This window comes from Thalassophryne amazonica, chromosome 14, assembly GCF_902500255.1.
Source record: "Thalassophryne amazonica chromosome 14, fThaAma1.1, whole genome shotgun sequence".
In the NCBI taxonomy this organism is placed as follows: Eukaryota; Metazoa; Chordata; class Actinopteri; order Batrachoidiformes; family Batrachoididae; genus Thalassophryne; species Thalassophryne amazonica.
Window position 1 is genome coordinate 71,750,290 of NC_047116.1, and position 22,133 is coordinate 71,772,422.

A 22,133-nucleotide genomic window follows, 5' to 3' on the forward strand; every position below is an offset into this window, starting at 1 on the left:
TAATCCATTACACATTCATTTCTACAGCTGATTGAAAGCCACATATTAGCATCATCCGCATGTCTTTGGTCTGTGGGATGAAGTAGTCAGCAATAACATCTTAGAGAGGATTGGATAACATACAAACTCCACACAGGCAGGTCAGGTTTGGCTTCTTACTGTGAAAAAGCAGTGCTAACTACCTGTACCACCGTTTTACCAAAATAGACCAAAATTGATGGATCAGTGAAAATAATATGTTGAACTACTGATTTTGCCTGAAAACTTACGTGGCTGTACTGCTCCATCATCTTCTGGCTATGAGCCAGGTATGGAGTCATGAACTTAGAAGTATCCACCTTAACCTTCTTCTTGACTGTCCTGGTGGGCAAGCCAGACTGAATAGGGACAAACAGAAAGAGTTATCTATCCAAATATCACAGCCAGATGTCTTGAACACATTGGACATATTCACTAAGTCCATCTGTTTACAAAACAGATGTCAAACACAAAGACAGATATTTATAGAGTCAAGCCTCAACTAGAATGAACCTTAGCAGAAAAATGAAACAGAGCTTTTATTATGATCACTGACCATCATCAAGTGGAAACATCACACCAAAGGCTTTGAGCAGAAGCAAGCAAAAATATTTGTGACTGCTTGGTATGAATGACTTCCATCATGAAGCCACACCAAAGTCACATGATGATGTCATGCATAGTCAAAATCACCATTACATAATACAGTATGTGTATTTCCTTATATATTTATAATGCAGTATGTAGAGCGTGCACTGTACGTATCAGCCCTCTGATCCATTTCATTAAAATATGTTTTATTGAGCATTTAACAGAATATTCATATATCAGGTTGGTGCTAGGTGTACAAATGTCTACATGATTTCACATTCAGGTGCTGATGTCGGGGTACACTGCTAGTTACTTATATATTGCATATGCACAAATAAACCAAAGTATGGGAGCAATTTTGTCTTATGTACATGCAATAGCATTTTGAGTGCTCATTATAGACCTCATATGCCCTCTGTATAATTTTTTCTCTCTCTGTGACCACTTGGAAAAATGTAACAGAGGCAATCAATTCACCCTTCACTTGTAACTGACACGATTTACCAGCCACAATCAATGAATAACAAAAATGAGACAGCTGATAAAGAGTCTGAAAAAGCTGAAAGTCCATTATCTCTCTCAGGAGAAAGACTTGAGGTAATAAGAATTTAAAATCTGTGCTGTAGATTCTTCACCAAATACATAATAGTTAAATTTATTATGAGGCAACAGTTTCCTATGTGCTTATTGTCTGGCTGCTATTCCAAATAGTCACCTACAGAGGCTGATCTTGCACACGTCAAGATGAACATGGATATGAATAAATAAATCTGATTCTATGTGTAGATGGAGGACAGAAAGTTAGAGGGCATCATGATTATGAAGTAAGACAAAGCTGCATGGAGGATGATGTGAGGAGAGAGAAAATCAAGACAAAGAGCAGGGATGAGCTGAAGAGAGGAAGTACAGCCGTGAGCGCACTGTTCTGCATGCAGTGTGAAGGTGCAGGAGGTAACACCACTGGGAACCCGTGTGTGTGTGTGTGTGTGTGTGTGTGTGTGTGTGTGTGTGTGTGTGTGTGTGTGTGTGTGTGTGTGTGTGTGTGTGTGTGTGTGTACAGATCTCTTATTTAATGTAACAAGGTGAAGTCCTGATTGAAAAGATGGTCCTACTAGCTTGGCTCGTGAGGAATTCCCCTTTGGCTGACGTTGGAATGCTTTGGTGTAGCGAGTGAAAAGTCTGTTGTTTGAATTCCACTGTGGCCACAAAGATATGCTCAGTTACATTTGGAACAATAATGTTCTGAAAGAACGACTGAACAGATATATATGTAAACTTAGCATTTAATAATGACAGACTGAACAAAATTGGCTGTTTGAAGCTTCTCATACAGGGAGGTCCATAAGTAGATGGATAGACACACAGTTATTGTCTCTGTAGTAACCACACTGAAGATAACATGAAACAATCAAGATGTTCTAGTCGTGCAAATGTGCAGCTTCAATAGAAGAGGTTTAACAATACAAATCATCACTTTTACAGCCAGTTTTCTTAAGACAAATCAGGAGATTGATATACATAATTGATATGTGATACTTGATCAATACATTTCCATCACTCTACATATCTTGGACTTCAGTTGCATTGATCATTAGTATGGTACTCTAGGGTAAATTTGACTGGATTAGACCATTCCCAAACACTGTGCAAGAAGGATACTAGTGAGGAAAGCCACCAGGACGCCCCAGAGGAGATTATAGGCTTCTGTGGCTGGAACTGGATCTATTTTGTATGGTGTATTGTTTGTCTGTGGCGCATCTTGGTGGTGGAAGGCACAGAGGGCGATGTTTGTATAAGAAAACAGATCAGATCTCAGCTGGAGTCGCCAATCTGTCCCTCATGGAGTTTTCCCAATCAGCCATAGAAGCCAAAACCTTCCTTCACTCTTGTACAGTCACTCAGTTTATGAGAACTGCCTACTCCAGACAGATTTACCACATAGTACTATACAGTATTTCTTTATGATCGATGTAAATGATTCAGTGACTTAGAAATGTTCATGAAGAAAACAGCCTGTAAAAGTGATGACTTATATTTAAATGATTCTATATATTCAGGGGTTTCATTAGCTACCGTCATCCATTGCGACTGTCAAGCTATTTTTTTTTAAAGTGATGGTAACACCACAGAGTGCATCCGGTGTTTCCACATGCGTATGAACCACAGATTAATCGCAAAGCTGACCCAGTAGTGTGAAATGCAGATTTATTCTTATGGTGAATTGTTTTGAAAGTAATAACTGTGAAAATCCTGATGCAGGGTTACAGTGATATTTAAGAAGTTGTGAGTTGAGAAAAAGGAGGAGCGGGAAGTTCATTCAGTCTCTGTTTTGCTCCATTAGAAGCAGCCTGTCAGGCTCTGAGTACAGAAATATTCACTCCAAAATATCAAGAGTTGAGAATGGAATATGTTGTGGTCTGGCTCCTTTTTGCTTTTCTCCCCACCTTTCTGTGCTTTTCCTGACAGTGGAGCTGATCATCATCTCCACCTTTGGTTGTGGCACAACTGCATCAATCAGCAGTGTCCTACACCTCGGCTGAACAGGAGGACGCCACCAAATCATTCTGTCTCCGGAGTGGTAACACTGGTCTACTGGTTAGTCTTAACTTATTTTTGCATCCTTGACTCCAGTGTGGGTTTTTTTCCTGTTTGGATATCTTTGGTGATTCTAATTTTTGTGCTTGTCTTTTTTTTTTTTTGCAGTCTGCAGCTACCACCAGCTCCAGTGGCTCACCTGACTTCCTGCACCTGCAACCTGTCCTCCAGTGCCTTCACCTCCTGGTCTCCACTACATCTACTATATACTTCGCACCATAAAAAATAATAATTATAATAATAATATATATATATATATAATAATAATAATTCTTCATCATTCCTGCCTCATTGCATTTGAGTCCATTTAAGTTTCTCACCCTCTCACAACAGGAAGGTGTGCACTGATATTCAGATCAGTGACCATGCACTGTGTCTTCACGCTGTCCTGTGCCAAGGACTGGAGCGGCTGGAAGTCCACTGAGCTCCAGAATAAAACAAATGAATCAAACTTTTTCTGAGTGCTGTGCTTGCTAATACTAATGTATCATATAAACAAAGTAATTATTTCAGTTGTCCTGCAGTACCTCTGTAGGAAGGTGCATAAAGAGGAAACCAATGGACATCACAATGATTTTAGACCAAAGTACAGCTTTAAAATAATGCAATATTATCATCAACAATAATAAATTATAGATTATGAGCATTCAGAAATTTTGATGTGCTAGCACATTAAGAAAACAGCTCTGTTCAGCTCTTAATCAGCATGTTTTCTGTATTTCATTTTCCACAATTCAATAGTTTTCAAATGTAAACCCCTGAATAGGTTTCAGATTCACTCAGTAAATACTGAAATAAAGTGTGCTGGTGCTAAATTAACTTTAATCCTTTCTGAGCAGCTGTAATACCCCCGTCACACTAGAGGCCGAATGCCACCTCAATGAAAATTCGACGTACATTGGGGCATAGTTGAAGCAGCAGTCTGAGTGCATTCCAAACACTCGGGCACAGTCGTGCGGCCAGCCCGAATGTAGAGAACAGATGCATTTCAGAGGCTTGGCTCGGCCCAGCACAGCTGAACGGGGTGTCACAGCTGTAATACACATATTATGTCATGTACACCATCGAAGTCTTCAGGAGGAATAATGATCCAACTGTATTGCCAAGCCATTACAGTATAAATAAAACAGAAAATCACCTTTGGAATGGCTCCAGATGTGTCTCACAGCACAGGACAAACAACAGCCAGACTACAGCTTGTGATACAATCCCTGTCATCGTGGGAGCGCCATGAAATGGTTACATCAACCAAGTGCCGACGGCACATGCCTCCTCCACCACAAAACATGTATCCCATATGATATGCTGTCCAGCAGTGTGACGTGCACCATCCAGCCGGACACACAGCTGCTCCGTGAGCTTCAATCATCAGGTTGCTCCACTGCTGCAGTGCCGCTTGTAATGTCCAATTGCACAGTGCAGGGAGTCCATTATTTGTGGGATGCACATATTCATTCTGACAGCACAGTGTCCTGCTGAACAGACAGTGCGTGCGAGTGAATGAATGGGTGAGTGGGGGGCAGCGATTGACAGATCTAACACATATGACATGAATGCAGTCCAAATGTTAGATGTATTTCGAAATCCAGTATCAGCAGGTCTTGTGAAAAGAGCAGACACAGCGCTGGCTCACACCTTCTTCCCCCCGTGTTTGTCTTTCAGACTTTGAGACACTGGGTGGCAAACAAAGCCGCATTCATCTGGCACTCAGAGTGCATTATTTCTATTCTAAGTGCATTCTCTCAGCATTCTAGGTGTCGGTACTGTGTTCCAACTACGTGTGAACTGCAGTCGTATGCATATACACAGTTAAATGGACTGCATTTATATAGCGCTTTTCCATCTGCATCAGACGCTCAAAGCGCTTTACAATTATGCCTCACATTCACCCCGATGTCAGGGTGCTGCCATACAAGGCGCTCACTACACACCGGGAGCAATAGGGGATTAAAGGCCTTGCCCAAGGGCCCTTAGTGATTTTCCAGTCAGGCAGGGATTTGAACCAAGGATCTTCTGGTCTCAAGCCCAACACCTTAACCACTAGACCATCACCTCCCCACAGTTGTGCATGAATCAGTTGAGGTGGGATCTGCTCACATTCTAAGTGGTTGTACGCATTCATATACAGCTGTCCGAATGTCTGTCCCTTCTGACTGCGCCTCAAAGTTTGGCTTTTCTTCCCATTCGGCCTAAATTATGCTCATTCAAGCTCATTTGTGGTAAATGCGACGGGGCCTTAAATGTCAGGTCAGGGTCAGCATTGATCCTGCTACTGGTAACACTGTGTACACCCTGCCACAAGGATGGGCGCTCAGCACCTAAACTGGTTCCCCCACAAGCATCTATGGTGGTGAGGAGGGTGAGGATTGTATCAGACTTGACAGTGTCAAATACCTCCTCCAGTTGCTTCATGTCTGAGGACACTCTAAATGTCACCCAGAGGAGTCGCAGTGGCTTGATGGGAATTGTTAGCTGTATAAGAAGCTAAGAAAATGGGCTGTGAGGCCCTGAAAGTGGACAATGAGGCATTTGATAGAGGAATCTGTGATCAGGTGGCGCACCATCTGTGGTCTAGTGACCCTCAACCTGCTTACAGAGGAATCAAAGCACTTTGTTCCTCCAAACCTACACTTTGTCCCACTGTAATTATGACGGACAACAGTTCAGTCCTGACAAATGTCTCCAAAAAATCATAACTGTCAAAAAAGATCAAATTTGGTAGATATTTGAGAGCATTATGTGGGATGGTATCCATTATCGACTGACACAGTTTAATCCAGATCTGATCCAGATTACAGATTTTGTGGCCATTTAAATTTAACATTGAAAACCCCATTTAATAAATATTTTAGATTATATCTGAATCAAACATGCTCCAATCACTCTCATATTTGAAAGTGAGGTGCAGACTGGCACTCACTATCGCCTGACAAAGTCTGATCCGGATTGTGGATTTTGTGGACATTTGAATTATGTCTTGGATAAAAGTGCCTGAGTCACTCTCATTTTTCTGTTATGGATTCACCTACACCACCAAAGTTGGATGGAGGTTCCAATTTTAGGCCTGTTTGTCTGTCTTCTAGTTATCAGTCGGAAACCAAGACCCAAAAACGAATGACAAATTGTGCATAGCAGAGATAACCAGTGTTCTGTGAAAATTATCAGAAAAAGAATTCAGAAACTGAAAAAGTTGGAAAAAAACACAAAAAACGCTGATTCAAGTGCATGAACCAACACATGGGATGACATGGGATTACATCTAATTTAGCTTATGAAAAGCCACTTCTAATAGGACTTTGACCTTGAAGATTTTTTACAATGTAAAAATTTGTTTATTCATTTTTTTAAAATTATTATTATTGTAGGAGGAAACCGGAGTGCCTGGAGGAAATCCACACAGACACGGGGAAAACATGCAAACTCCGCACATAAAGGGCAGAAAGCGATCCCACGACCTTCTTGCTGTGAGGCACCAGTGCTAACCACTAAGCCACCATGTTTTTGTTAACCACTGAATTAAAGCTAAAAGTCTACTTTGCAAGCACATGGCACTGACTGTTTCATTTCGGTTCATACGTGATAAAGTACAGAGACAAATTTATAAACCTGCTGTCATTATCCCATTACATATGGACCCGACTGCACCAGGATTTGTTCCTGAGGTTTATTATACATTCTTCATAAATTGATTGAGGTTTAGACTGATAAACATTTTTAACTCATCTTTGTGGCCTCAGATATTGTGAAAGATGTTTCTGCACAAATATGTGATGCTTTAATGTTACTCAGTCCTTTTCTGAGAAAATGATGATGACATTATTTATATCATAATAAAATTCTTTTGTTAGTTATGGACCATTTAAAAATGAAAATGGAAGGCTACATTGAACTAACCAACCAACCAGCAGCTGATAAAGACATGCAGACGAGGAAGGAGACCAAAACAATGCAGCAGGACCCTGCACAAACTGTTGTCCCCGAGGAGGTGGTACTTTACCTGCAAGTACTGAGTCTTGTGCTCAGAGACAGTCGTCGTTGTTGTCTGGTCAACATACTACAAATATAGGACACACTCTGGGGTTTTAAAACTGCCAGAACAGGTTATGGAGAAACAGCACAGGGTACTGGATTGAGGGTGAATTTTCCACAGCTCTGGCATTCTGTAAATACGCGGTTCCTGTGTATTCTTTCAAATTCCCTGACTCAATTCCTTCACTGCATACCATCATCTTCATGACACATTTCTAACCTGCATTTAATAAACTTTATTTTCTGCAGTGGCAGACATGGAAAATCCCCACAGGCAGATAAGCAGTAATTATCACAGGCAAGAAGGCAGTGTAGCATTTGTCTGTTAACAGGATAATCAAAAAGTAATTATTTTTGAATTTTTGGAGGTGATCCAGAACATATTCTGGAACTAAGATGCAGATGAGTGTTTGATGCATGGCAACATGATTCATTTCAAAATGATGTGAGAGGATGTTGGTGAAATTTGGTGAGTAGATGGATAATGTTCTGAAGATTGTATTTTGAATTTGATCCTAAATATATTTTATATTATATTTTAATATATTTTGGATCTAGGATCCAGGCGTTTTAAGCATTCAGGAACATTTAGTTAAAAAATGTATTAATAATGAACTTTGACAAAATTTTGTGATTGGATTATTAGTATCCCAGGAAATAATTTATGCAATTTTTGAGGCAATCAGGAACATATACTGGATCCAGGATCAAGAAGACGATTTAAGCATTTGGGAACATTTAGATCAAACATTTATTAATAATGAACTTTGATCAAATTTTGCGAGTGGATTATTAACATCCCAAGAAATAATCTATGTAATTTTTGAGGCAATCAGGAACATATACTGGATCCAGGATCAAGAAGACGATTTAAGCATTTGGGAACATTTAGATCAAACATTTATTAATAATGAACTTTGATCAAATTTTGCGAGTGGATTATTAACATCCCAAGAAATAATCTATGTAATTTTTGAGGCAATCAGGAACATATACTGGATCCAGGATCAAGAAGACGATTTAAGCATTTGGGAACATTTAGTTCAAACATTTATTAATAATGAACTTTGATCAAATTTTGCGAGTGGATTATTAACATCCCAAGAAATAATCTATGTAATTTTTGAGGCAATCAGGAACATATACTGGATCCAGGATCAAGAAGACGATTTAAGCATTTGGGAACATTTAGATCAAACATTTATTAATAATGAACTTTGATCAAATTTTGCGAGTGGATTATTAACATCCCAACCCGGGGGAATAACAGAAGGGAGCAAGTACTGTTAACAAGACTGAGGTTAGGACACTGTGGACTGGCAGCTCACCTATGTCTAATTGGTAAACACCACAATGGATTGTGTGAAACCTGCACAAAGAAAGAGACTATCCCTCATGTTCTGATGGAGTGTAAAAGATTTTCTGAGCAGAGGAGAGTTCTTTTTTCACATCTTTTTGATCTTGGGTTTGAGTTTGTTTCTATTAAAGTGCTGTTTGATCCGTCTGCACATCAGCACAAGGTCTACAATGCCCTGATGGATTTTGTGTTTCGCTCTGGCTTGCAGCATAGTCTGAGAGTAGAGTGTAGTAGTCATGGTCTGCCAGTGAAAGGCAGCAATGCGCTGACTGGCACGCAGCCTGCCGGAAATCCATAAGAAGAAGAAGGATTATTAACATCCCAAGAAATAATTCATGTAATTTTTGAGGCAATCAGGAACGTATTCTGGATCCAGCATCCAGAAGATGTTTAAGCCTTCAGGAACATTTATATAATTTGAACACATACTAATAATGAACTTTCACTTAAAAAATTTTTTTTGAGCAGATAGTCCTAGGAAATAATATATGTAATTTTTGATTTGGTCGGGAATATATTCTGGATCTGGGATCCAAAAGAAGTTTTAAGCACATTTAATTCAAAATTTTAGTCATAATGAGTTTTATTAAAATTTTGTGAGTAGATGAATAATGTTCCAGGAAATAATCTATGTAATTTTTTTAGTCATCCAGATTATATTTCGGATCCGGGATCTAGAAGAGGTTGTAACCATAAATATTTAATTTATAAAAAACTTCAACTTTAACTTGAACTGTGATCAAATTTTGTGAGTAGATGAACAATGTCCTTGGAAATAATTGTATAATGTTTGAGTTGATCCAGAAGATAATCTGAATACGGGATCCAGAAGCATGTTAAAGATATTACAATATTGAACTCAAAAAGTTATGAATGGATGTTGATAAAATTTTATGAACATATAGATAAGTTGGGCAGCGCTGCCCTCCTGCTGCAGCCTTCGCCCACTTAGCCTCAATTCAGATGACGGTGTTGGGAAAGTGTAGTGACACGGACCCACAACAGGGGGCGCAAATGAACGGTCAATAGATGAGCCAAAATATAACAATTTAATGTTGTGAATGTGCACAACGAACATACAGACAATCTCAGAATATCATAACAGTCAATACACAAAGGTGATGTGTGGGCAGGCTCGAGGATAGAAGACGTCTGTCCTAAGAAGAGCCGGAACCACACGATTTCCGCCGCCCCAGAACCTGGTGAATACTGGAGCCGCCAAGTCCCGAATTCCCAGGTGATCACCGTCCCCGACTGTCGGATCTGGTACTGCTGGCGAAGAACAAAGACAGTCAAGTGTGGGTGTGTGTACACCCAGTAACAACAACAGTGGGAATGCCACCTCCACCTCTCACTCAATAACTTGCAGAGTACTGTAGATTCCTCAGGGGAAAAGAGTGCCTTCAGCGCTCTCACAGCTTCCACCGACGGAGGAACTGGTACTCCTGCAAACACTCACAATATACAAATATTGCAATTACAAAACGGCTGAGGATATTACCTCCAATGAAGTATGATATCTCGGCAACGAGGTGGAGATGACGTCTGGTCTTTATGGAGTGAGATGATGTTGAGTAGATGGGTGACAGCTGTCAAGAGGTAATGAGCGACAGCTGTCACCCCCGGCTGTGTCCATGGCGGCAGTGCCCTCTCGTGCCTGAAGCCCGCACTTCAGGCAGGGCGCCCTCTGGTGGTGGGCCAGCAGTACCTCCTCTTCTGGCGGCCCACACAACAGGACCCCCCCCTCAACGGGCGCCTCCTGGCGCCCGACCAGGTTTGTCGGGGTGTCGGCGGTAGAAGTCGGCCAGGAGGGCCGGATCCAGGATGAAGCACCTCTTCACCCAGGAGCGTTCTTCGGGTCCATACCCCTCCCAGTCCACCAGATATCGGAACCCCCGACCCATCCGACGGACGTCCAGGAGCCGGCGCACCGTCCAAGCCGGCCCCCCGTCGATGATCCAAGCAGGAGGGGGCGCCGGTCCGGGAGCACAGAGGGGTGAGGTGTGATGAGGTTTGACACGTGACACGTGGAAAACCGGATGGATCCGCAGTGAAGCCGGGAGTTGGAGCTTCACTGCGGCAGGACTGAGGACTTTGAGGATTCTGAAGGGGCCAATGTACCTGTCCTGGAGTTTCGGGGAGTCCACCTGGAGGGGGATGTCCTTCGTGGAAAGCCACACCTCCTGCCCGGGCTGGTAAGCAGGGGCCGGGGATCGCCGGCGGTCTGCATGGGTCTTCGCCCTCGTCCGGGCCTTCAACAAGGCAGAGCGGGCGGAGCGCCACACCCGACGGCACTTCCGCAGGTGCGCCTGGACCGAGGGCACACCGACCTCTCCCTCCACCACGGGAAACAACGGGGGCTGATACCCCAAACACACCTCAAATGGGGAGAGGCCGGTGGCCGAAGACACCTGGCTGTTATGCGCATACTCGATCCAGGCCAGATGGTTACTCCAGGCCGTCGGGTGCGCGGATGTGATGCAGCGGAGGGTCTGTTCCAGTTCCTGGTTGACCCGCTCTGCCTGTCCGTTCGTCTGTGGATGGTACCCGGACGAGAGGCTCACGGTGGCCCCCAGTTCCCTGCAGAAGCTCCTCCAGACGTGTGAGGAGAACTGGGGACCACGATCTGAGACGATGTCGGAGGGTATCCCATGCAGACGGACAACGTGGTGGACCAGGAGGTCTGCTGTCTCCTGGGCTGTTGGGAGCTTCGGGAGGGCCACGAAGTGGGCCGCCTTGGAGAAACGGTCCACTATCGTGAAGATGGTGGTGTTGCCCTGGGACGGCGGGAGGCCCGTAACGAAATCCAGGCCGATGTGGGACCAGGGGCGATGAGGCACCGGCAGCGGCTGGAGGAGTCCTTGGGCCTTTGTGTGTACTGCCTTGCCCCTGGCACAGGTGGTGCAGGCCTGGATATATTCCCGGATGTCTGCCTCCATAGACGCCCACCAGAAGCGCTGCCGGACAACTGCCACGGTCCTTCGCACCCCTGGATGACAGGAGAGCTTGGAACCGTGACAGAAGTCCAAGACTGCAGCTCTGGCCTCTGGTGGGACATACAGACGGTTCTTCGGACCTGTTCCTGGGTCCGGGCTCCGTGCCAGGGCCTCCCGGACGGTCTTCTCCACGTCCCAGGTGAGGGTGGCCACGATAGTGGACTCAGGCAGGATGGGCTCCGGTGGATCCGACAGTGCAGTTTTGACCTCCTCTTCATGTACCCGGGACAAGGCATCTGACCTCTGGTTCTTGGTCCCGGGGCGATAGGTGATCCGGAAGTCAAAACACCTGAAGAACAGTGACCAGCAGGCTTGCCTGGGGTTCAGCCGCTTGGCGGTCCTGATATACTCCAGGTTCCGATGGTCAGTGAAAACCGTGAATGGCACAGACGCTCCCTCCAACAGGTGTCTCCACTCCTCAAGAGCCTCTTTCACCGCAAGGAGTTCTCAATTGCCGACGTCATAGTTCCGTTCAGCCGGGGTCAACCTGCGTGAAAAGTAGGCACACGGGTGAAGAACCTTATCGGTCTCTCCACTCTCGGACAGCACGGCTCCTATCCCTGAGTCAGAGGTGTCCACTTCAACCATGAACTGGCGGCTAGGGTCGGGCTGCACCAAAACTGGCGCAGTAGAGAACCGTCGTTTCAACTCCTTGAACGCGGCTTCACACCGATCCGACCAGGTGAAGGGGACTTTTGGAGAGGTCAGGGCTGTCAGGGGGCTAACTACCTGACTGTAGCCCTTAATGAACCTCCTATAGAAATTAGCGAAGCCGAGGAACTGTTGCAGCTTCCTACGGCTTGTTGGTTGGGGCCAATCTCTCACCGCCGCAACCTTGGCCGGATCAGGGGCGACGGAGTTAGAGGAGATGATAAACCCCAGGAAGGACAAAGACGTGCGGTGAAACTCGCACTTCTCGCCCTTCACAAACAGTCGGTTCTCTAACAACCGCTGCAGGACCTGACGTACATGCTGGACATGGGTCTCAGGATCCGGAGAAAAGATGAGAATATCGTCCAGATATACGAAGACGAATCGGTGCAGGAAGTCCCGCAAGACGTCGTTAACCAAGGCTTGGAACGTCGCGGGGGCGTTGGTGAGGCCGAACGGCATGACCAGGTACTCAAAGTGACCTAATGGGGTGTTAAATGCCGTCTTCCATTCGTCTCCCTTCCGGATCCGAACCAGGTGATACGCATTTCTAAGATCCAGCTTAGTAAAGATTTTGGCTCCATGCAGGGGGGTGAACACGGAATCTAACAATGGCAACGGGTATCGGTTGCGAACCGTAATCTCATTCAGCCCCCTGTAATCAATACATGGACGAAGTCCGCCATCTTTCTTGCCCACAAAAAAGAAACCTGCCCCCATCGGGGAGGTGGAGTTCCGGATCAGCCCGGCAGCTAATGAGTCCCGGATGTAGGTCTCCATTGATTCGCGCTCAGCTCGTGAGAGGTTGTACAGCCTGCTGGACGGGAACTCAGCGCCTGGAACCAAATCAATGGCACAATCGTACGGACGGTGCGGGGGAAGGGTGAGTGCCAGATCCTTACTGAAGACGTCAGCAAGATCGTGGTACTCAACCGGCACTGCCGTCAGATTGGGAGGGACTTTGACCTCCTCCTTAGCCTGTGAACCAGGAGGAACCGAGGATCCTAAACACCCCCGATGGCAGGTTTCGCTCCACTGAACCACCACCCCAGACGGCCAATCAATCCAGGGATTGTGCTTCAACATCCATGGGATGCCCAAAATCACGCGGGAGGTAGAAGGAGTTACAAAAAACTCAATCTCCTCCCGGTGGTTTCCAGACACCACCAGAGTTACTGGTGGTGTCTTGTGTGTGAGTAAAGGGAGGAGGGTGCCATCTAGTGCCCGCACCTGCAACGGCGAAGGAAGCGCCACCAGAGGGAGCCCTACCTCCCTTGCCCATCTGCTGTCTAGCAGATTCCCTTCTGACCCCGTGTCCACCAGTGCTTGGGCTTGAAGGGTTAAATCCCCGCTCAGGATTGTGACTGGGAGTCGTGTGGCAATTTGTGTGTGTCTCACTTGAATGTTTTGACCCCCCCTTAGCCCAGTCTCTAAGGGCGAGTGTTGTCGTTTTGGCCGTTTGGGGCAGTTTCTCTGTGTGTGCTCAGTTGAGCTGCAGAGAAAACACTCTCCACGGATCAGCCTCCCCATTTTGGCCCTGTGCGTTTCCCTAACAACGTCAGCAGGGGGAGCTGTTGCCCCACAAAGCGCTGCGGCTGTGGAGCGTGGGGAGGGCGGCCCCTTTTCGAACCCGGAAGGGAGAGGGGCGGCACGTATCCGGTCACGTCCTTCGCCTCGCTCTCGACGGCGTTCCTCCAACCGATTGTCTAACCATATAACGAGATCGATAAGCCCATCTAAATCCCGCGGTTCCTCCTTAGCTACCAGCTGCTCCTTCAGAACCAACGACAGTCCGTTTATGAAGGCGGCGCGGAGCGCAACGTTATTCCAGCCGGACCTCGCAGCCGCGATGCGGAAGTTGACTGCATAAGCGGCTGCGCTCTCGCGTCCCTGTCTCATTGACAGCAGCACGGTTGAAGCGGTCTCTCCTCTGTTAGGGTGATCAAACACTGTTCTGAACTCCCCCACAAACCTAGTGTATACTGATAACAACCGTGAGTTCTGTTCCCAGAGTGCCGTAGCCCAGGCGCGTGCTTTACCCCGAAGCAGAGCAATCACATAAGCTATTTTACTAGCATCTGACGCATACATGACGGGACGTTGTGCGAAGACGCGCGAACACTGCATAAGAAAATCCGCGCACGTCTCCACACAACCTCCGTACGGTTCAGGAGGGCTTATGTATGCTTCAGGGGATGGTGGGAGGGGTTGTTGAACCACCACTGGAACGTTTATATCCTGCACAGGGTCGGCAGGAGGACGAGCTGCAGCAGCGCCCTGAGCGCTCGCCGCCATCTGTGCGGAGAGAGCCTCCACCCTGCGGTTCAGGAGGATGTTTTGCTCAGTCATTTGATCCAACCGAGCCATAAAGGCGGTGAGAATGTGCTGCAGCTCACCAATCACGTCTCCTGCAGACGCCTGCGCTCCCTGCTCTCCCATTGGTCGTTCAACAGCCGGGTGACGCCCCTCGGAGTCCATGACGCTGGCCGAGATATCCTGTTGGGAAAGTGTAGTGACACGGACCCACAACAGGGGGCGCAAATGAACGGTCAATAGATGAGCCAAAATATAACAAATTAATGTTGTGAATGTGCACAACGAACATACAGACAATCTCAGAATATCATAACAGTCAATACACAAAGGTGACGTGTGGGCAGGCTCGAGGATAGAAGACGTCTGTCCTAAGAAGAGCCGGAACCACACGATTTCCGCTGCCCCAGAACCTGGTGAATACTGGAGCCGCCAAGTCCCGAATTCCCAGGTGATCACCGTCCCCGACTGTCGGATCTGGTACTGCTGGCGAAGAACAAAGACAGTCAAGTGTGGGTCTGTGTACACCCAGTAACAACAACGGTGGGAATGCCACCTCCACCTCTCACTCAATAACTTGCAGAGTACTGTAGATTCCTCAGGGGAAAAGCGTGCCTTCAGTGCTCTCACAGCTTCCACCGACGGAGGAACTGGTACTCCTGCAAACACTCACAATATACAAATATTGCAATTACAAAACGGCTGAGGATATTACCTCCAGTGAAGTATGATATCTCGGCAACGAGGTGGAGATGACGTCTGGTCTTTATGGAGTGAGATGATGTTGAGTAGATGGGTGACAGCTGTCAAGAGGTAATGAGCGACAGCTGTCACCCCCGGCTGTGTCCATGGCGGCAGCGCCCTCTCGTGCCTGAAGCCCGCACTTCAGGCAGGGCGCCCTCTGGTGGTGGGCCAGCAGTACCTCCTCTTCTGGCGGCCCACACAACAGACATAAACAATGTCAAATGTATATGCGTTGTCTTTAATTCTGATGTGCCATTATTACGGTAAACTAGTAATAATTGTGGATTAATTGCTGTATTTTGTTTGAGGTAATTGGAGTGTAAATGTAATTTCATTGTTGCACTCGTGTAATAACAATGACAATAAATCTCATCTCATAATCTCAAGCTGTGACGAAACAAGACCTAATGCTTGATGTTAACTGTAAGTGAAAGTGGGTATTTTGGTGGTGGTGAATATGTGGCCTTGGAGGTGTGCGTTCTCTGAGTGTCTTCTAGCTGTGTCTGCCTGCTCACTCTCACCCTGTGTGTGTCAACATTCATAAAGTGTCTGTTCTTCTGTTGTTTCTGTCACACTGGAGCGTGCACATGTGCACATACAGTAGTGTTCAGAATAATAGTAGTGCTATGTGACTAAAAAGATTAATCCAGGTTTTGAGTATATTTCTTATTGTTACATGGGAAACAAGGTACCAGTAGATTCAGTAGATTCTCACAAATCCAACAAGACCGAGCATTCATGATATGCACACTCTTAAGGCTCTGAAATTGGGCTATTAGTAAAAAAAAAGTAGAAAAGGGAGTGTTCACAATAATAGTAGTGTGGCATTCAGTCAGTGAGTTCGTCAATTTTGTGGAACAAACAGGTGTGAATCAGGTGTCCCCTATTTAAGGATGAAGCCAGCACCTGTTGAACATGCTTTTCTCTTTGAAAGCCTGAGGAAAATGGGACGTTCAAGACATTGTTCAGAAGAACAGCGTGGCTTGATTAAAAAGTTGATTGGAGAGGTGAAAACTTATACGCAGGTGCAAAAAATTATAGGCTGTTCATCTACAATGATCTCCAGTGCTTTATAATGGACAAAAAAAAAAAACAGAGACGCGTGGAAGAAAACGGAAAACAACCATCAAAATGGATAGAAGAAGAACCAGAATGGCAAAGGCTCACCCATTCATCAGCTCCAGGATGATCAAAGACATTCTGGAGTTACCTGTAAGTGCTCTGACAGTTAGAAGACGCCTGTGTGAAGCTAATTTATTTGCAAGAATATCCCGCAAAGTCCCTCTGTTAAATAAAAGACGTGCAGAAGAGATTGCAATTTGCCAAAGAACACATCAACTGGCCTAAAGAGAAATGGAGGAATATTTTGTGGACTGATGAGAGTAAAATTGTTCTTTTTGGGTCCAAGGGCCGCAGACAGTTTGTGAGACGACCCCCAAACTCTGAATTCAAGCCAAAGTTCACAGTGAAGACAGTGAAGCATGGTGGTGCAAGCATCATGATATGGGCATGTTTCTCCTACTATGGTGTTGGGCCTATATATCGCATACCAGGTATCATGGATCAGTTTGGATATGTCAAAATACTTGAAGAGGTCATGTTGCCTTATGCTGAAGAGGACATGCCCTTGAAATGGGTGTTTCAACAAGACAATGACCCCCAAGCACACTAGTAAACAAGCATAATCTTGTTTACTAGTGAAAAAACAACCAACAAAATTAATGCCTCGCAGATGTGAAGAAATCATGAAAAACTGTGATTATACAACTAAATACTAGTTTCGTGATTCACAGGATTGCTAAAAAAGCAGTTTGAACATAATAGTTTTGAGTTTGTAGTATCATCAGCAGATGCTACTATTATTGTGAAGACCCCCTTTTCTACTTTTTTACTAATAGCCCAATTTCATAGCCTTAAGAGTGTGCATATCATTAATGCTTGGTCTTGTTGGATTTGTGAGAATCTACTGAATCTACTGGTATCTTGTTTCCCATGTAACAATAAGAAATATACTCAAAACCTGGATTAATCTTTTTAGTCACATAGCACTACTATTATTCTGAACACTACTGTAGGTTGAAGAGGATTTGCAAATTATTGTATTGTGTTTTTATTTATATTTTACACAATGTCCCAACTTCATTCGAATTGGGGTTGTACCTGGATGTGTTGCTGTATGTGGTCAAATAATTAAAAAAATGTTGAACAATAAGAAATATACTCAAAACCTGGATTAATCTTTTTAGTCACATAGCACTACTATTATTCTGAATACTACTGTATGTCTGTCCACATGTATGTCTTCTGTATCAAAAGCTGAAACTGTGATTTGCTGTCAACCACCAAAGAGGACAGTAACTAACAGACAGCAGACTGCTCCCTGAATAGCACGTCTGAGTGGAGCCTGTTTGAATTACATGCAGAATGAAACTGTCACAGCCACACTAAGCTGAAGGCCATCCGTGTGATGTTTTAATCACCTCAAAGAACACATTTATAAATCCTCAATCCCATCCTGGAATAACCAGAGCTGAGAGAAAAATCATTTCAATCAGACTGATCAACATTTGTAAGTAGCTCCATTATCTGAATCTCTCAGACAGGAGAGAACCATAGGTGGATCACACCAACACTATCAAACAATAGTCTTATCGAACAATAACGGGGGCAAAAATGATAATAAAATCAAAAATCCTCTCTAAATTGAAATTGTGTGGAACTGAAACAGTGTGATTCTCAGCACTGTGGCTCGTCTTTCTTGTCCCTCTGCCCTCGCTATCTTTCACTCTGCTTCTCTATCTCGCTGCCAATCTGCCATAGATGTCCTCTTCTAAATTTGCCTGAATGCCAGCTGGGGGGCACTCTGTAACCTCGAATGGACTGTGGCCTCCAGCATGTTACTGTTGACATTAAAAAAAAAAAAAAAAAAAAAAAAAAAAGGTAAACCATGATAGTGATTTATGCAGTTCATAGAAATCTCCAATAAAGTAATGTGAGTTAAATAACCAAACACTGATTATGAAGAGTCAGCAGAATTTTAACAGGTCGTGCTAACTTTTAAAGTTATCTGTTTTTCATAAAACACCTGTTCTTCCTATGTTTCTCTCCATTCTGTAGATTAAATAAGGAGCCATCCTACGTTTACTCCAGAACAATGCAAATGTTCTCCACAGTGTAGATGAAAGTGCTCGTGAAATCAGAACGTATTGATTTGGTGAGTGTGTAACAGAGCCCCACCCACAGGATTTACATCTTTACCTTGAGCATAGTAAATCTTTTAATACACCTGATATCCTATACAGCTGGCTGCTGGGCACTTTCCAGCAAAACACCATTCACCCTCCCCTATAACATACATATCTGGATCATGTGTCAACAAATACAAGGCTAACTTTAATCCTATTTCACCAGGAAATATGGGATTAAGCTGTTAGCCTTCTGCTTTCACTCTTCCATTGGACACTGGCGTGGAGAGCTTCAACAACACAGTAATACACAGAAAATCCATCCAGTACAGTTCCACCAAAAACACATTTTAAACAGTTTTATTTTCATTTGATTGTCTGAAGGTCAAATGCACAACAATCTATAAAAATGACTGATGACTGGTAACGAATGCCAATTAACAAATAATGTGAAACTTGATGAGGGACAATTAAGGCAAAGAATCCCCAGATTATGTGCTATGAGAAACCATTTCATCATAATCTGAATAAGCATCTCAACTTCTCTAACTTTTTCATATTAAATATTTTAGTGCTGCCTAAAGTTCTGCAAAATTACTTTTAAATAAAGCTTTAAGCAGACATATGCCTTCTGCAAAAATCTGTGCATAATAATAATAATAATAATAATAATAATAATAATAACTTGTTGGACTTTGCATTCACCTGGCTAAAGATGTCGTGATGGCTTTTTTTGTTTGTTTTTGTTATTTCGTTTTTTGTTTGTTTGTTTGTTTGTTTGGCCCCATTACAATTTGAGGACTAATTTTAAGTGCTGATATACAATCCAGATGCTTACAGTTTTTTTATTAAAAATATTTTTTATTTTTCCTGTGTTGGACAACAGGAATAAAAATCCAGTAAAATTACTTAACTTTAATCCTCAGGGACCCCAAACCTGCACCTAGCTTTCTGTGTCTGTCACCACCATCCACAGGTGATGGGCTCAGTTTGGTATCTGTTAGGTCTCGATCGGCTGAGCAAATCTGCATGAGCTAATTCTTTTTTCTCAGAACAGGGAAAGATGCAAAAATGTGTAAATTAGGGGTCCGGGAGGACCTGGATTAGGAAAATATCTCTAGCCATATTTGTCCAAATTTGCTCTGTGAGGAGCTGTACACATTAATCATTGAAAACTGGAACCTCATGTAGAACCTTTGTCATTATTTAAACTAAAACAGGGACAATTGTAGCAGTTAAAGTAACTTGACTCTGCTAAAATCAAATTGTGAGACAATTATGTTAATTAAGTGTGCTGTTTCAGTAAAATGGGGAAAAACACTAAATTTGCAGTTTTAAACTACAAAAGCCAGATGTGCTGAGAATTTAAATGGACATTAACAGTGGGTTTGTTTGATGGCAGTTGTTTTGATATGGAGAAGACGCTGTGCTGCAGCCTGCAGAGGGGGCGAGGTAAAACAAGTGGTTTATGGATTTGAATTTATTCAGCCAAAACCACTTGTTTGTTAATTGTTTGAAATGGGGACATCCATTATATGGGGCAGTGGAGTTACTGTATGTGGTTAGTCACAATACAAGACCTCACATAGTTACTATCTAATTTCTGGAAACACGAAAATGCACAAATTTGTATGTTTTATGCTCAGTTTTGATTTACAGTTGGCTGCTATGTTCAGTCCAGGGTTTAAACCACATCGGGAGGTGTCTCTGAAACAGGATCCATGGAGAGACATGGATGACTTGTTCCCTGAACTGCTGACCATCCTACGTAACTTAACTATTCATAGGGCCTTCCACTGAATCTGCACGTTCTGTAGATTACACAAAGCTGTGTAATGTTACTGAAATAATAACTGGAAATTTTTTAATGACACTTCTGTTGAAATCAGTAATTAACTTTAGCATGTGAAGAAAAAGTTCAGAATGTTGAACATATAAATGCACCATCAATGTTTACACTTTGTGGCCTATTTCATTACAGTGGTCGAGCCTGAGTTTCAATGATAATGTACTTTTCACACTGAATAGTCATTTACTTACCTCCTCCACCTCTTCCTCATACTCCTCATACTCCTCATATTCTTCCACCGTTTGTATCATGTTTCTGATGTTTTAAGGATCTACACAGAGCACATGACAGTGTCAGAAATTCATGACTTATGGTTCCCTGAATCAGCAAACTACCTGAGCAGCATATCCACAAGGACATTACATGATCTAACAGCTTCACAACAATGATAAAATGATGTCGGTGATATCAAATCACAATTTCAAAGAACACGTACTACAGATTACAAAGCCAAAGTTTTAGCAGCCATCGCCACTGAACCCACATTAGCTCCATAAAATGAGACTTAACAAGCACATGCTACAAATATTAAGCACCGTTATATGATGTCAAACCAAAGCGCGCTCCATACCAGAGAACGATTGCCGTAGTATGTCCAGCAACTTTACAGTAAAACAGCCTCACTTGCCATCCGCTACGGTCGCAAACTGACAGCCAACTGTGAGGTGCCTCAGTCCTAAACAAAGTGATAAGAACAGGTCAAACACCTCACAAAGAGTATGAATGTATCAAAAAAAAATGACAGGATTAGTTTGTGCATTCTAACAGGCCTGTCTGACCTAGTGTATGACACCAACCCGTGCCCCCACCTGCCACACCGTCACCACTCAGAGCTGTGGCCCCCCAGGCTGAAGGCTTCCAACAGCTGCCCCACAGAGCTGCAGCTATTTGTCATGTAAGCCAATGCCACAGCCTGATAGGCTGACTCCGTTTGGTTAACCACGGTGCAATGCCTTCTGAGGCTGCAGGTTAAATATAGGATGACATACTAACTACTGTTTTTAGCACCTGGCTGCCTTCTCTTAAATTATTATTATTTTTTAAGTAAGAAGTTGTCTAAAAATTAGCATGTGGAACAGGAAAGGTATAATACGGACAAATTCACTGGAGAGCTGTGGAGATTTAAATGCTAATAAAACATTCAGCTTGCTGTTGAAACTTCAGGAACATCCACACGTTGGCCCGGATGGATCTCACTGTACGCTTACACCTGTGAATTGTTTTAGATTCCTTCAGTGTGCAGCAGAGCCTTGACACTCCTTATCCCTTGATCAACTGTCTTCCAGGATCAGGACGGCAGCAGAGGTTGCAAAAAATAGATGTCCAAGTAGATGGAAGGCCATGCAGAGAGGAGAAAATATAGATATTTGTGAATTATCTTACCAGTTATTTTAGAGTTTAATGGTCTCCCAAGTTGTCAAAGCCACCCCAGCTTCCCTCCAGAGAAACGCTGGGCGACAGCACACAGCTGCGGGGTCTACCCGGGTTATCATGTGGCCAGCACAGCCAATCACAGGCCAGTATGCTCCAGTTTCAACATCTAAATATACCAAAGTGATCCTTTCAAGAAAAGAACACCTGTTGATGCTAATGCATCAGCAGCACAGTTATGAGGAAGGCCGAGGGGCAACAGTGGTGGAGTCTCAAGAACTGACTTCACCCAACTGCTGAGGAACCACCCTGCTGTCGGATTAAACAAACATCTAAGCAATCAGAGTTTTACAAAAGGTCTGATGTCAGCCAAGAGTCTGAGGGTGTTTATTTGGTGGCTACATAATGGCAGAGGACAGCTGACATTGCTGGAT

The 22,133-nt window shown here is 44.0% G+C and overlaps 1 protein-coding gene across 1 annotated transcript in view; it reads right to left on the reverse strand.

Moving 5' to 3' along the window:
• LOC117524088 (nebulin-like) overlaps nt 1-21,798 on the reverse strand; it is a 267,815-nt gene extending 246,017 nt beyond the window's left edge. The window contains 5 exon segments of the mRNA XM_034185819.1: nt 270-377; nt 7,202-7,258; nt 20,520-20,599; nt 20,900-21,004; nt 21,712-21,798. Coding sequence (XP_034041710.1) covers nt 270-377; nt 7,202-7,258; nt 20,520-20,579 — 225 coding nt within the window. The 5' untranslated portion in view covers nt 20,580-20,599; nt 20,900-21,004; nt 21,712-21,798.
• Nucleotides 21,799-22,133: the final 335 nt, after the last annotated feature.